Here is a 15000-nt window from a genome sequence, read left to right as displayed (position 1 = left end):
GATAGATAGATATATACTGTGGCATATAATGAATAAAATATATAATCCTAATAATCATAATAATAGTTTATCGATATTTTTCCCATTTTCTTTTTTCTTTCTTTTTTAAAAATAATTTTCTCACATCTTTCTCTGCCTTTCTTGATTTTTAGGTTGTTTTCTTGTCACCTTTTTTCCAAATTCTTGCCGTTTTCCCGTTGCTTCTCTGTTTTTGAAACCAATTTGCTCTGGTTTCAAAGGGTTAAACTATAACCACTCTGTCGTCCAAAAAAACTCTATTTCCCGGCATCCCCTCTATTTCCGTTCCTGCGCAGAGCGGCCAGCTCCTCGGCGGAGCGTCAGTGCCATGACAACAGGACGATGGCTGCAGGCAGCGGGGACACAAATGTGATTTCAGTTTGAACCGGGAGTCTCAAACCGTCTGCCTTACCGGACAGGCTCGTGCGTGTGAAGGTAAGAAAGCCCCAGAAATTAACCGGAGCGAGTTTTTATCACCAGCGACGCCGACTCCGCGCCTCACCTGCGAGCTCGCGCTCAGGTAACTCTTGAGAGCTAGCTGGCTAATTAGCCGGCTAAGCTAAAGTTAATTCAGCTGGTTTGGCATTAGCTGTGTGCTAATTTACCACAGGGAGCGACTTCGGTTTGTTAAAACAGCTCTTAAAGGCGTGTGTGAGAGATTTAGCGACTTGTTTTTGTTGCTCAGTCGCGTTTAACACAACATGAATCCTCCTGGATGTAAAACTTAAATCCTCAGGTGTTTGCATAGGTGATGTTAAAGCCCGAGGACAAACATTTCAACTAGTTAACTCGTAAATATGTCACAAACAGTCGCGCCGCTCTGCGCACAAAAGGAGCTTTTCAAAATCAAGCTTTAGAAAACATGATACACTGATATTATTTTTTACTTTCATTGAGTTATGTTTTTAATCAACATCAGTCCTAATCATAAGTATCAATTATTCATTAATTTTTTTAAAAAATGAAGCCCTTTAAAATGTTTTTTTTTGTCATGATGCCGTTATGTTTTTACATGAGAAAAAAAAAATATAATACTGCAATATACTACATGCTAAGTAGGTCTTATAAAAATGATCACAGCCTGGGATATGTGTATTATTAGCAGCAACATTTTTAAACATTATTGTTTTTTGTGCAGTGTCACATACTCATAACTCATGCACTTTTCAAAATCAGACTATAAAAAAAATTATTATACAATAATATGATGTTCTACTTTTATTGGATTTATTTTCTTAACCAACATCAGTCCTAATCATAAATATGAAATATAAATTTATTTTCAGAATTTTAACCCTTTAAATGCCAGGTTTTGGTCGGCAGCAGCGTCCTGAGCAGCCTGTAATGTGGTCAGGGAGCGTTCCATCACACAGGAATGAACATGTATTCATATATTTGTGACAAAGTTCCCTCGAAATTATTTTTTTAATTTCTTCCTGCTTCATGCTTGCAAAAAAGCATCAGTTGTGTCACATTTTTTGCTGGTAATAATTCAAATTGGTTAATGTAAGTTATAAAATGTGCAGGTGATGAGACAGGTGACAGGTTGGACGAGGGAAAGACAACAAAGCACAAGCAGGCACTCAGTGGACGATACCGTTAGTCTAGTAGCCTGTTAGAAATGAATAAAGTTTCTGTAATATTACATGAGCAGTGCTGGACAGAGATGAGCACCATTTTGGCTTTAATTTAAGTTGATTTGATTTGGTTTAATTTGGTTTATTTTTTTTATATAGCATTTTATTTATGTAATATTTTATCTTTTTTTGGTACTTAAATAATTTTATTTTGAATTTCTTCTGTGCTTCTGACTCTTGAGCTGCTATAACGTGTGGATTTTATTAATTTTATTGTATGTTTCTTTTGGGTTTTTTTTTCATTTTTCTTATATATATTATTTTATTTTGGTAATTATTTTGGCTACACTTTTTGGCACTTAAAATCTGTTTTTTTTCTCTCTCCTTCTGACTGTTGAGCTACTTTAACATGTGAATTTCCTGGGTGTGGGATTAATGAAGTCTAATTTAATCTCTTATCTTCCAGCCTTTCTCTCTTCGCTCACTGAGAAGAGAAATAACTTTGCAGCAACTAACAATATTATGTCCCCAAAAGACAAATTGCTCTTTGCTCTTGTGAAAGCAAAGGTTTTTTAATTAAAAGTATTTAATTTAATACATTATATATCTCTATACCTCCCTCCTGCCCTGCATTCCTCTTTCATGAAATATGTTCGCAGTATTAAGTGTAATATTCCTTTAACAGCGCTCAGGTCTGTATTTCAGCGTATTGCAGACCGGAGGGATTCCCTCTCTGGATTAGCTGCCTGTTCCACCTGCTCAGCACTTAGCAAGTAGAAAAGCTGCTTGCCCCCCTCCCCTCCTCATTCCCCATCAACTCTTATAATCAGAATCCGGGGGCCATGTGACTGGTTGTCTGGTCTGTCACTGGCTGCAGGTGTCAGCGCGTTGCACAGAGTCTCAGTGAGCCTGCCCACAAAAAGTGAAGCTTTTCCCCATATTATCACCCTTACTAATAATAATATGTATTTATTTTTGAATCTGAATAACATAGTGGAATCATGACAAAACCTGATTTTTAAAGGTTTAAAATTCTGAAAATTAATGTTTATGCTTAAAGTTTTTTAAATCTTGATTTTGAAAAGTGCGGTTTGTGCAGAGAGTGATACCAGTGTGTGTGAAATTAAAGCGTGCCCTAAGTGTTAATAAGAGGGAATATAATTTATTGACAAAATGAGTTTGTCAAGTTTACAGCAGAATAAATCTAACACTTTGCCTCCGCTGTCTTTCTCTTTCAGTCCAGTCAGAGGCAACATGTCTCTGTTCAAGGCCCGTGATTGGTGGTCGGCGACGCTTGGCGAGGGGGAGGAGTTTGACCAGGGATGCCTGTGTGTCGGAGACGTGGACAACAGTGGCAGCGGACATGGTCAGTGTGTAGAGAGGAAGTTAAACACCAACCACCACACAGCATACTGACAGCAGAGGCTCGCCTGATGAGTCCACGTTGACACTGATGCAGAATAAAACACAGAAAAACACAAAACCCTCTATCTGATGACAACACAAAGAACAAAAAACATGTAAAAAAACATAATAATCCCCCAAAGTTGTCAGGTTGTTTCCTTGTCGGAGCAGTGGCTGCAAGTTTGAGTTCCACATGTGCCCCTGAACTGCATTTCATCCCTCTTTCCCCTTTTCACTCAGAATCCTCTGTCCTATCAAATCAATCATAATTATAATAAATACATACAATAAAGTCAAAACGACAATATAAAAAAAATGGAATTATGTGACACAGTTCAGGCTCTTTCAGCTTTGACAGTGTGGCTGCTGTCATGGGTGATAATCACGTCATTTATTTCATACAATAATCATCGTCCTCTGTGTTTTTAGATAAGGTGGTGGTGGGCAGCTACATGGGGATGCTGCGGATATTCTCCCCGCATGCCAATAAGTCCAGCGATGGAGGTGTGACCGACGCTCTGCTGCTGGAGGTCCAGCTCCAAAACGCCATCATCCAGGTGGAAGTGGGCAAGTTTGTCTCGTAAGTAAACAGACAAACCGGGGACACGAAGGGTTAAAATGTGCATGCACTGCTGCCATGGTGGACTGTAGATTTTATTTTTACTCTAAATTAAGTCATCTACCCTATGAAGAAATGAGGTGTCATTTTGACACTGTGATTAATAAAACACAGTTAATTTCAGATGTTGAATTCAAAATATTTTGGAATGAGATTGTGTTGGACAGGACATCATGTCTTCAGGTTTAGCTTGATGAAAATGGATATGTTTGTGTTTAGACACTAATGGGCACTAGTGGTTCTTAACATGGTGCAGCTCCAGATAAATGGAGTCACTACAGATCTGAGCCCTGACACCAGGATCATTGATGGAGCTGCTAATCTCTCTGCCCCCCTCCCTTCTCCTCCTCCTCCCGCCTCCTGGCCGCCCTCCTGTACGTGATGTGGTGTTAATGTTTTGTAGGTCAAATTGGCATTAGCTTAAGGCAACGAACACCAGGAAGCAAACTTAGATCAGAGTCTCACGAATGCAGGTAACAGGTTACACTTCTCCAAACACCTGAAGGTACAAGGAAGTAAATGTAAACATCAATATTTTTTAATATTTGCGCAAGTACACATGAAATATCCATTTTTAAAATTTATGTTATTGTAACTTCTGAGGTGTATGGGGCTCAGAAAACACCCTCAATGCACAAAAACTCAGGATTTTGTACACTTTTAAGTGCCAACAGAAACGCCTCCGTTTATTAGTGTCAACAGGAGAGTGGAGAACGAACAACACGGTGCTCTGCCCCGATGTCATAACACTGCACCCCTAATTTACAACTGTTCAGTCCAGCACTTACATTATCAGTTAACTGATAATTGGACAAAGTGTCCAAAAGCCAAATGATTTACAATTTTATATATATATATATGGCTCAGATCTGTAGTGACTCCATTTATCTGGAGCTGCACCAGTATGTTAGGGCTGGACAATAAAATGATAACGATATCAATTGCGATATAACTTTTCCTTGATTGAAGTTCTACGGTATATTTGTCATGTTCAATGTCTGAGAGAAAATAAATATTTAAATCAAAATTAACCTTATGATATCTTCATATCTTACTTAGGAGTAAACGGGAACCTTTAAGCTTGACAGAAATAGTGATTTGATGTATATTGTTATTGTTGTATATTGATATCGACTGATATGAAAAAAAAAATATCACAATAAGACTTTTTTCCATATCGCCCAGCCCTAATATATATATATATATATTTCTATCTTGCATATATGTTTTATATTTTTATCTTGTTCACTAATTCTCACCTTTTGTTGGTAGTTCTTGTATTTTGTGATGATAGTTACTTTCACATGGCACCTTATGGCCAACGTATTTTTTTAATTCATTGTACTGTGAGTGCTGTGTATTTGTGATATGCTGCAAACACCAGCAACGTGATGAGGTGCTGAGCGTTTGTTATGCCGAGCACTGCACATTTGATGCTTTTTTTTGGTGAAAATGTTAAAGTTTGTGGAAAACGCTGCACTTCTCACTGTCACTTTTTTCCGGGGTTTCCCACACTTTCATTTGTTTACGGCAGCCCACCATGATCAAGAATCCTTAGTCGCTGTGATGGTCCAAGGACAAAGGGATGTAGTGCTGTTTTTGATAGCAGGCTTTATAAATACAACTGGCAACAGGAACTGAACCTTGAAAAACCGTTATCCTTTGAGTCACATTACATTTATATGATTTTGTTTAGAAATGTTGTGCACCAAGATGAAGCCAAAATTTGGTGTCATCCTGCACCACCTAGAAGCAGGAAGAACTACAACATGTCAAATTGCTCATTCCAGGGTCCAAACTCTTTTCGTGCATTGACTGACCTTCACTGAAATGAACGACCACGTCAGCCAGAGTCCTGCCAGTACCTCCGACATGCGTGGAGATGCGAGGGCCATTTCATCGCTGCTTGCAGCTTTAATTGAAATTTAATTGAAATAGCACCACATTGTCAAAGCAGGGAGTGTACTCTTGGCACAGACAGTGCAGAAGAATGTTAGGCGCAGTCAGAGGGGAATTTTACTGCTCATTCGGCTGGGTCTAAAAGTTTGCATTGACTGCCTCGTAGCAGCTGTTCCTCTCATCAACCTGATCTGATCAGCTCTGAATGTATAGACAGATCTATTATCCACCCTGAGACTCAAACTTATAGGATGAAAAAATAAATGATAAAGAGCTCTGCTTGTGCTGCATTCACGAACAGGTGATTCTGATTAATTTGGAGCAGATTATTTCCTGTGAATATTATATTAGAGACAAGATTTCCTGGTTATTTAGCAGAGGTCTTCATTATTCAGGTCAAAGAGCAATATAATTTAGTAGACTTCAAAGAAATGAATGAGATGCCAAGATAAAAGTCAACTGTATAATTAAAAAAAAAAAACAAAAGACCTTTCTTACACTTTTTAAACGCCTTGTGACCCCCTTGAAGCTTTGGCGACCCCTGGCGGAGGTTTGGACCTACATGTTGGGAACCAGTAGATTACAGGACAGCTGCTGTTTGAACCGTGGCCACCCTGACACAGATCTCCCTGTTTGTGTTTCCTATGTGCGCTGCTGCCGGGGAACCAGTCACAGGTCTTTATTTAACTCCATTGACCTTCTGTGAATTATAAGCGTTCATGGTATAGCTTATAATATAGCAGAAACACCCATTCATAACTCACCACAGCGCCTCTCCATTCAGAGAAAAACCACCCCCGCTGGTCCTCACCACCACATTAACATGTCTTTTTATTCCCCTGCGATGCATGCTAACCCGAAACCACCACGTCAGGAGGTCCTCTCCCTCGTCATGATTTAGCACGATCCATCAGCCACCCAGCGGCCCAAACTTAGCCGTGTCTTTAATGTCAGGCTAACCGCTGAGTTGTTAGCATATTTGCTGGAACCCGAGGCCCTCGTAACGCTTTGTTACTGCTCTGCATAATGAGTTCTTAAGAGCTGTTCCCGGTCAACACAAACATGCAAATGTCTCCAGTAAAAATGACTTGTGTTGGAGCGAAGATGATGAAGTGACCCCTCACAGCCAAAACTATTTGAAAGAGGAAGGATGGCGGGAGGAAAGGAATGATGTGGGATGACAGGATCGTGCTGATGTGTCACTCAGTGGGCAGTTTTATCCACTTCATACCGAGCTGAGCAGGAAATGGAGCACACTGAACCTTGTGACCTTTTGTAAAACATTTTTTCTAACTTTAATGAACAGAAAAGAATGACAAAATGAGATAATACTTACTGTATACTTTTTTAAACATGTTTTTACACCCCTGGAAATCAAGAAGGCCTTGCAACCCCCCTGTAAAGCTTTAGTGGCCCCAAGAGGGGGCCAGGACTCAAAGTGCTGTAGACTATGTAGGAGAAGTTCAATTAAAAGCCAGACTACAAAGGTATGAATATTATATACCATTCCTGCCAATAGATGCCCCTAAATCCTACAAACTGGACCTCCAAGTGAGTTTTTGTTTAAGGTCAACTGTACAAATAAAACGAATAAAACAGGAAAACAAGACACACATATATTAGAAGAAATATACCATCAAGGGAGGGAATATTAAAAGCCTTTAATGGCTAAATCATTTAAACAGCCAACACCACAGGCCCTCATCGGGGTTTTTAAAAACAGATGAGTGTAAACAGGAGCAACAATGAATTTGAGGCAGTCACATGATCCAGATTACTAACATGACAGGTGAAACAAATATAAAAAAGAAGATAAAACACATAACTGGTCACAGTAAAAGCTTGCTGTCATAAATACTTAACTCCACTGAATTCGCCATGTGATAAACACAAGAAGCGACACATTACAAAACCAGTATCTCACAGAGATATTTTATCGGCTGAAGTCAGTGTATTCATGTCAGAAATGTCCCTGTATAAAGATTTCACTGCAATGTGTGACGCATCTTCCAGTGAATAAGACATTTTAGGCATTGTGAGAAAACGTTCAGTCATGATAATTTGCAGAAATGATATCAGAACTACATTTGCAGGCATAGTTTCATCCACACGGCGCAGAGCTGGTTCTCAGGTGGCGTTGTGGAGGTTTCCAGGCTGTACTGAAATAGTTCAGTAATTTAAAAACATGTCACAGTTGAAGAAAATGCAGCTGATGTCACATGTATGTCACCTCCTCTTTACTCACAAGCTTTTAATTGTGTTTCCAGTTTTTGGATGTAGCTCTTTAGTGCAGCGTTTTCACTCAGCAGGTCCTCTATATCCTTCATGGACAGATCTGTCCCCACTAATGCGCTCTGATGTCGGGGGCCTTTGGGTTCATTGTGCGTTACACTTTCAGGCACTGCCTCAGGATATGTCTCTGCTGAAGCCAGCAGCTTCACTGACTTACAGTATCTCGCCGTTCCTTTCGCTCTTTGAGGTTTGTGAAGTAGCTTTGAAGGTGCGTAGTCAGGATGGAGAGGGTCATCTGTCGGCCTCCCTACAAAAAGTAGACGATGAGATTTTTCCTGGTATATTGCTGAATCTGAATCAGAAATAGTTTCATGATCCCCAGGAAGGAAATGTTACAATAGCTCTGATGCCAGCATAGAGAATTCTAGCAAGTAGAAATAAATACCAGCACAAGTTTATAAAAATAAAAATATATTAAGTAATAAACAATTTAAATGAAAATATATATTTATATATATGTATCTAAAGATTAAAATGAATAATAGAATTACCTTTTTCCCCCATCTTTTGAAAGAAATGAAACCAACTGGCTCAAGATTTAAAGGTTTAAACACTAGTAAAACGCATCAAAACGCAGCAGAAGAAAAGTGATCTACAGTAACACACACATACACACACACACACACACACGCGCGCGCTTGTCTCTCTCTATGAAGACATGAATGGGTTAGCTACCTTTACCATCAGAACTGCTAACTGTATAATATGAACGCCAGCTCGCCTGTAGTCCTCAGAGGGACAGAGGGACATGTGGATGCATTTGTCTGTCCGTCCTCTTCATACTCGGACAATCGTGTGATCTTACCGGTGATGAAGTGCGTGCTGCAGACTCTGGAGTTGACCGACGGGGTCCAGTTCTCCCGTCTGACGGCAGCTATCCACGCCTCGCGCTGCCGCGTGTCTTTGGGAAAGCGGAACACTTTAATTTGGGACATTAAGTTTGTCCCCGGCCGGAGGGAACAACCCACTACTGAGCAGCAAGGCCCTAAAACTAATTTAGCCATTTTCACACCGCGAAACGTTAAAGGACTGAAGCGCGGCGTTCAGCCGTTTTCTTGTTTACATTAGCAGCAGGGCTGGACCGGATGTCTGAGTGGAGTAACGATGTCGTTTCCTAGCAACCGAAGACCAATTCATTGATATTCTGTTGCTAGGGCAACAGCCTTGCCCCTGTTTAGGGACTGTTGTTTATTTATCAGAGGAGGATTTTCAGGCTTGTCCTACATTAGGGTTAGTTCGTTTTTTTTGGACACATTTTAAAGAATAAAATGATTTCCTTTTATTCATGCACACCATGAAAAACTAACAGAAAATAGGTCAAAAGGAATAAATAAAAACGGGTGCCGGAGAGGTTAGAAACCCATACAGGCTGATAGACATACCTCACTGAAGGTAATACAATAAATTACAAGTACAATACACTACAATACTTTGAAACATGCAATATACAATGGGGTCAGCAATAAACAACAAAAAGACAAATTATTAGTGTGAGTGTGTATGCGTACATGCAAATATGCATTTGTGCATCCTTACATGTGAGTATGCATGTGCATAATCTCATGTATGGATAAAATGTCACTGACTTAAGAATCTCTCTGTTTGGTCCAGATGAGCATGAAAGACCAGAACTATAAACAGAACAAAGCAGTTTCAGCAGCCTTCACCTATCTGTTAAACCACAGGGGACAATGACCCCTTAACCCCAGCGGATTAATTCAGCCACTGATCTGAACACGATACCTCCCCTCGTCTCACTGTGGGAGCTAGGGAACCTTCCAGAAAAGCAAGGTTTCTGGGAAAAGCTCTGGTGGTTTGCCTCGAGGGCTTCCCACGTCATCACGCTGGAAGCAGAATCCAACTAAATCAGTCTGTTTGGAAGACATCGTGTTTGGTTACCTGCGGTTTTCGGCACAGCATTCTTCAGAGACGGGTGGGCATTTTGGAGGCTTGCCCTCGACAGAGAGGCACGTTGTAAATATTGTCAGGGCAGACCGAGGTGGGCAGATGGTGAAAGGTTTTTGTTTCAGCACAGACTTGAGCGGTTTTCTGCGGAAGAAAGAAAACTTGTGGGATCGAGCTTTCTCCTCCCTTGTTGTCTTTCTCTCAACAAACATTACAACAGCGGGTGAGAAAGTGAGTGAGGCAGCAGTTGTTCTGTGTCCAGAGAGTGGATGGATTCCTTCTCTGTGGCTTTGTGGTGAAGTGAATAAGTGAAAATCTAGGATCAGCATCACTGAGACTGTCATCTACACCTCAAACCAAAACCAGTCCACCAGCTGTTACTGTAATTATTTTAGAAGTATGAGTTAAAATATGAATGAGTACCACTCTTTGCTGAGAACACAAGTTTAGCCTCTGTGGCAGGAAGCATCTGCCCTGCGGAGGTGTCTTCATGGGTGCAGCTCTGTAGCTGACCTCTGACCTCTGATGGACTCATGTTAGATGGTGCTTAGCATCACAGTTTAAAACTATATTTAAAAGAGCTCATTGGCTCTGATCACAACTTCTGTTCTTTTTAATTTTAGCAATGCAATTTTGCTGTTTTTTAAAAAAGGCAAGTTTTTTCTTTTCTTTTTTCTGCATTTTCTTTTTTGATTAAACATTTTTTCTTTCCTTTTCATATGTTTGTCATTTTTTAAAAAAAAAAATTTTGGCATTTTTTTCCTTTAAAAGCTTTGGTGTTTTGTTTTTTTTTTTCTTTAAATTTTTAGGGCATTTTTAAAAAGATTTTTAGCCACTTTTTTCTGCCCTGCTGGGGTATATCACTCACACTAAAATTCAACAAAAGCCAGAGACTGTAGCTTATTAACTTGGTGTGAGCTGTAAATTTACCACTTTAAGGGGAAGATCAGTCTCTCTCTCCCTTTGTTCCAAGTATCTCCTCTGTGTCGCTGCCTGCATGTCTGCAGATGCTGCAGCTGCAAAAAAAACAAACAAGAAAAACCCCAGACTACTCGACTTGAAGCAATTTCATTTGAATGAGGGGTCTCAGACTGATGATTTTGATTTAAATCTCCGACTTAAAAAGTGCAACCCTACCTTTTATTGACCATCAGCTTTACTGTTGTCTGTGATGATTCTGACTGTGGACCTTTTGTGTATTTTCTCAGGTGTTCAGAGCTTCTTCACCTGGCTGTTCTTCACCCCAGGAAGCTGTCGGTCTACTCAGTTTCAGGTAACAGACATGCACGTAAACACAGACAGCTAAATACTTCTCCTGTATGTTCTCTGTGTCCCCTTCAACTGTAAGTGAGCGCTGAATCATTTTTTCATTATTAATGTTGAGTGAGAGAGGCTCTCACCTTCAAATCCATCAGACAGACCGTTTTTTTTTCTGATCTGTGTGTGTGTGTGTGTGTGTGTGTGTGTGTGTGTGTGTGGATGAAGGCACTGCAGGGAATGTGGAGCATGGTGACCAGTACCAGCTGAAGTTGGTTTATGAACACAATCTACAGAGAACAGCCTGCAACATGACGTATGGCACCTTTGGAGGGGTCACAGGTATGATGGACGTTTTAAAAACTTTATTAGGTTGCGTGCTAGATACAGACTTTTGGAAAAAATGGTTAAGTATCCTCTACCAACCACTGTTTTGGGTGGATGTTGATTGATGTTAAAGACTTGCTTGCCTTTCCATTATGGCTCCATAACACGCCTACGTGGCCTTTGATTGGAAATAAATAGAATAGTAATATAAATAAAGCTGCTAATGTTTTAAACATCCATCGCCAGGGTTATTGGGATGTTATCGATAGAGGAGAAGTTGCAGAACATCACTCAATGGAGAAGCAGTCATCTCGTAATTGTGTTTATCTACATTTTGAAAACATTGCATACGTTTTGCGTAAGTCTGTAATAGAAACCTGCCTACTGCCGCCACAATCTCCAGTTGTACTGCTCCTTTGCATCGGTGTCATCTTTATCCATAAACTCTCAGAAAACGTGCACAAGTACGGACAAAATCAATGCAGAGTATATGGACAGAAGGCTCCGTCTGTCTCCATTTGTAACATTGAGTATAAATAAGCCCTTGGAGAGATTTAGGTTTAGGTTCAGTTTAGGGTCACTGTATGGGTTCGGCAGTTAGTTGTGATGTTTAAGGTTGGGGTGAGGGTCCGGGGAATGCAGCATGTCAGTGAGTGCCCTCACAAGTATATAATTGGGGACATGCGTGTGTGTGAACATCTGTGCATGTGCCTTGGTGAAAGTGGTAACTGGCAGTTCTGGACAAAAACATAAAACTATAAATGTCTCTGAGAGGAGGGAGAGACAGAGTGGGGTCACAGAGCTGCTCTCTCTCTCTTCAGTCAATTGGGCTTTTGGAAAAACCAAGTAGGGGAAAGCCCTCGAGTCGTCAGCATCCAAGAAAAACACACACACACACACACACACAGACATGCAGACATGCAGACACACACACACAGACATGCAGACACACACACACACGGGGAACCCCCTTTAAAGCAGAGAAAATGGCATTTCCAAATAAAGGCTGTATTGTCAAGGTGTGTGTGTGTGAGGAGAAAATGCCAGACTCTGTGGCCTGGCATGATGGACCCTTCATTCACTCCATGTTTACAGAGTCTGTGTGTGTGTCTGTGTGTGTGTGTTTGTGTGCATGCACGCGTGTGTTTGATTGATAGAAAGAACAGTGTGGGCTCATTAAACCAATCCCTTGGCCTGTGCTGAGTGCACGTGTGTAATGTGCACCGTGAACCTGTGAGTTTCCACGTGCTGTGTTCTGGTAGCACCACACTGTACAGCGGCATGTGAAGATGTCATGCGAGCTCTCGTGCTCCGTCTCTCTGTCCAACACACACACACACACACACATACATACACAAACACACACTTACGTCAGCACCAACAAACAACTTCCTCAACTTCATATCTGCAGAGTAAAGACTTTGAAGATGAAGAAAAATGAGACATTTTTGGACTCATATAGTCACACAAATATAGACAGACATAAAGGCTGTGTTCTGAATTTTTTACTTTTAGCAGCTACTGCAGCTGCCCTGAAAAAATAAATACTTTTGCACACATTATGCACACAATCAGGACATACTGCCCCTTCATAACACTGCGCCCTAAACTTTGACCCTTTTGTCATATCTGTTATTAACATTTTCTGTTCATTAAATTAGCCAACATAGGCATTTCTCCTGCCACTGTTTTTTTCTTTTTTTTTTCATTTTTTATTATTGGTAATATGTATGATTAGATGTCCAGTTATTACCATTCAGCTGGTCATTAGTCAGTTGACTGTGCTGTCATCTGTCATTGTGGCTTCTGTCAGCTGTCAATCAGTTGTTGTTTGCAGCTCAGTGGATGTGACTTATCTGCAGCTGCGCAGACGATTTTGGGTCAGAATTGCCGAAAAGCATGCTGGCTTGCATACTTCAAAATCAGATCGAATATAGTAGAACATCCTGTTATGTTGATATACTGCATTTGACATCCTATGTATTGGGCACACTAAATCTTGTTCTCCTCTCCTCCTGCTCTTCCCCACTGTTACCACTAGATGGCGTTGTAGGCTGTTGAATTGCAGTTACTAGAATTGAATGAATGGGTTCCTCTGTAGTTCCTCTTGCAGGAAAATTCCCTTTTTAAGCAGCTCCTCAAAGTGAGGTCAGAGTTTAGCTCCAGAACAGCACTCCTGGATCTGGTTCTGGTTCAGTATCAACCTCGAGGACACTTTAGCAGCGTGGGGGTGTTTGTGACCAGCTCCTCCAGTCACAGCTTTGTGTTGCAAGCAAAACCCACACATGACATTTCAGACGCTTAAACTGTTTTTAAACTCAAACCTCAACTTTGACAAATCTTAAATAAACCAGTTGACTCCATTTATTGTGAATAACTTCCTCATTGCTCTGGAGAACCAAACCAAAAAGCAACATCAAAGTTGCAAGATAATTAATTGACAAATTAGTAATTAAGCAAAGTAGGAGTTTATGAATGGAAATTTACAGATTGAATTTCAGTAACCAAATTCTTAGTTTTCTTTTTGCATATATTTGATTCATGTTGCATTGATGTTGCATTTGACTTAAACGTAAACGTAAACGTAAAGGTTTAACTCAAACCCAGATAGTTCAATCTGGACAGTATTAAACTGCATATTAAGGAAAAAAGCTGAAAAATGAAGTGTTTTCTCTTTTTTTTTTGTCCTATTTATAATTTTTGCAGCCCCTTAAGCCTGGAATACAGTGTATGATTTTGGGCTGCCCCAGACGAAAGGTGAACAGATGATATCTTTGGTCGTGGCTCTTAAATGGTGAGAGAGCTTCAAGGATGGCCATTATCATAATCATGCGATCGAAGATTCTGACAGTGTCCGAATTTTGGGATGTTACGACCTATGTCTACCGATAGAAATGCGGAAATGCAGAATTGGCGTGCCAAGTTGGCCTCTTGTCCCGCCATGGCTGCGTCCACTTTCTCCTCCTCCTCTTCTTCAGATTTCTTCTGACACACATAAGTGCTTCTGTAGCGATGGCTGCATTCATGTTTGTTTTGATTTTTCTCTGGCCACTGCAGCAGGGTAAATGGATGATGCACGCAGACGACGTTTTGTTCTTCCGCATTGATGTGGATGGACATACGTTGTAGCCTGTGAGTGATTAAGTGATGTCATTGCACAGTTTGCATACATTAAACTTGATGTCGCACCCAAGTTTATTAGGTCCATGTCCCAGATTGAAGCTGCACTGAACTTATGAAGTTGCTGAAATCTCACAGTGTGGTGGAGGCCTTAGATTCATCTCACAACTACTGCTGTAACTTTTATCTGCTTCCTTACCCATACCTAAACATGTCTTAAGTATTTTCTAGCTTTGAAATTCTACATTTCAAATGTTTTTATATAAACCTCATAACCTCAAACCCCCTTCTTTTTTCAGATGCTGGGTTTTAGTTTTAGCTTTTTAAGTTGTTTTTTTTTTCGATTATTTTTTTTGGCTTTTATTGCCTTTTTAATGGACAGGCAGTTTAAGCCTGAAAGGGGGAAAGAGAGGGGGCGACATGCAGCAAAGGGTCTAGGCTGGAATTGAACCTGCAGCCCCTGCGGGCGAGGATACAACCTCTGTGTATGGGGAGCCGGCCCCAGCTTTTTAAGTTTTAAAACCAGAATCATGCAGAAGCGATCATTTTCGTCATACAGATTCACTCAGAGAACACCGTGGA

The 15000-nt window shown here is 40.5% G+C and overlaps 1 protein-coding gene across 1 annotated transcript in view; it reads left to right on the top strand.

Annotated features, from left to right (window-relative positions):
- The first annotated feature begins 350 nt into the window (after positions 1-350).
- Positions 351-15000, top strand: part of bbs9 (Bardet-Biedl syndrome 9) — a 178965-nt gene continuing 164315 nt past the window's right edge. The window contains 5 exon segments of the mRNA XM_042489984.1: positions 351-453; positions 2834-2961; positions 3429-3579; positions 10923-10987; positions 11200-11313. Coding sequence (XP_042345918.1) covers positions 2850-2961; positions 3429-3579; positions 10923-10987; positions 11200-11313 — 442 coding nt within the window. The 5' untranslated portion in view covers positions 351-453; positions 2834-2849.

Source organism: Plectropomus leopardus, chromosome 7 (genome assembly GCF_008729295.1).
Source record: "Plectropomus leopardus isolate mb chromosome 7, YSFRI_Pleo_2.0, whole genome shotgun sequence".
Classification (NCBI taxonomy): domain Eukaryota; kingdom Metazoa; phylum Chordata; class Actinopteri; order Perciformes; family Serranidae; genus Plectropomus; species Plectropomus leopardus.
This window is presented reverse-complemented; position numbering and strand designations above follow the sequence as displayed.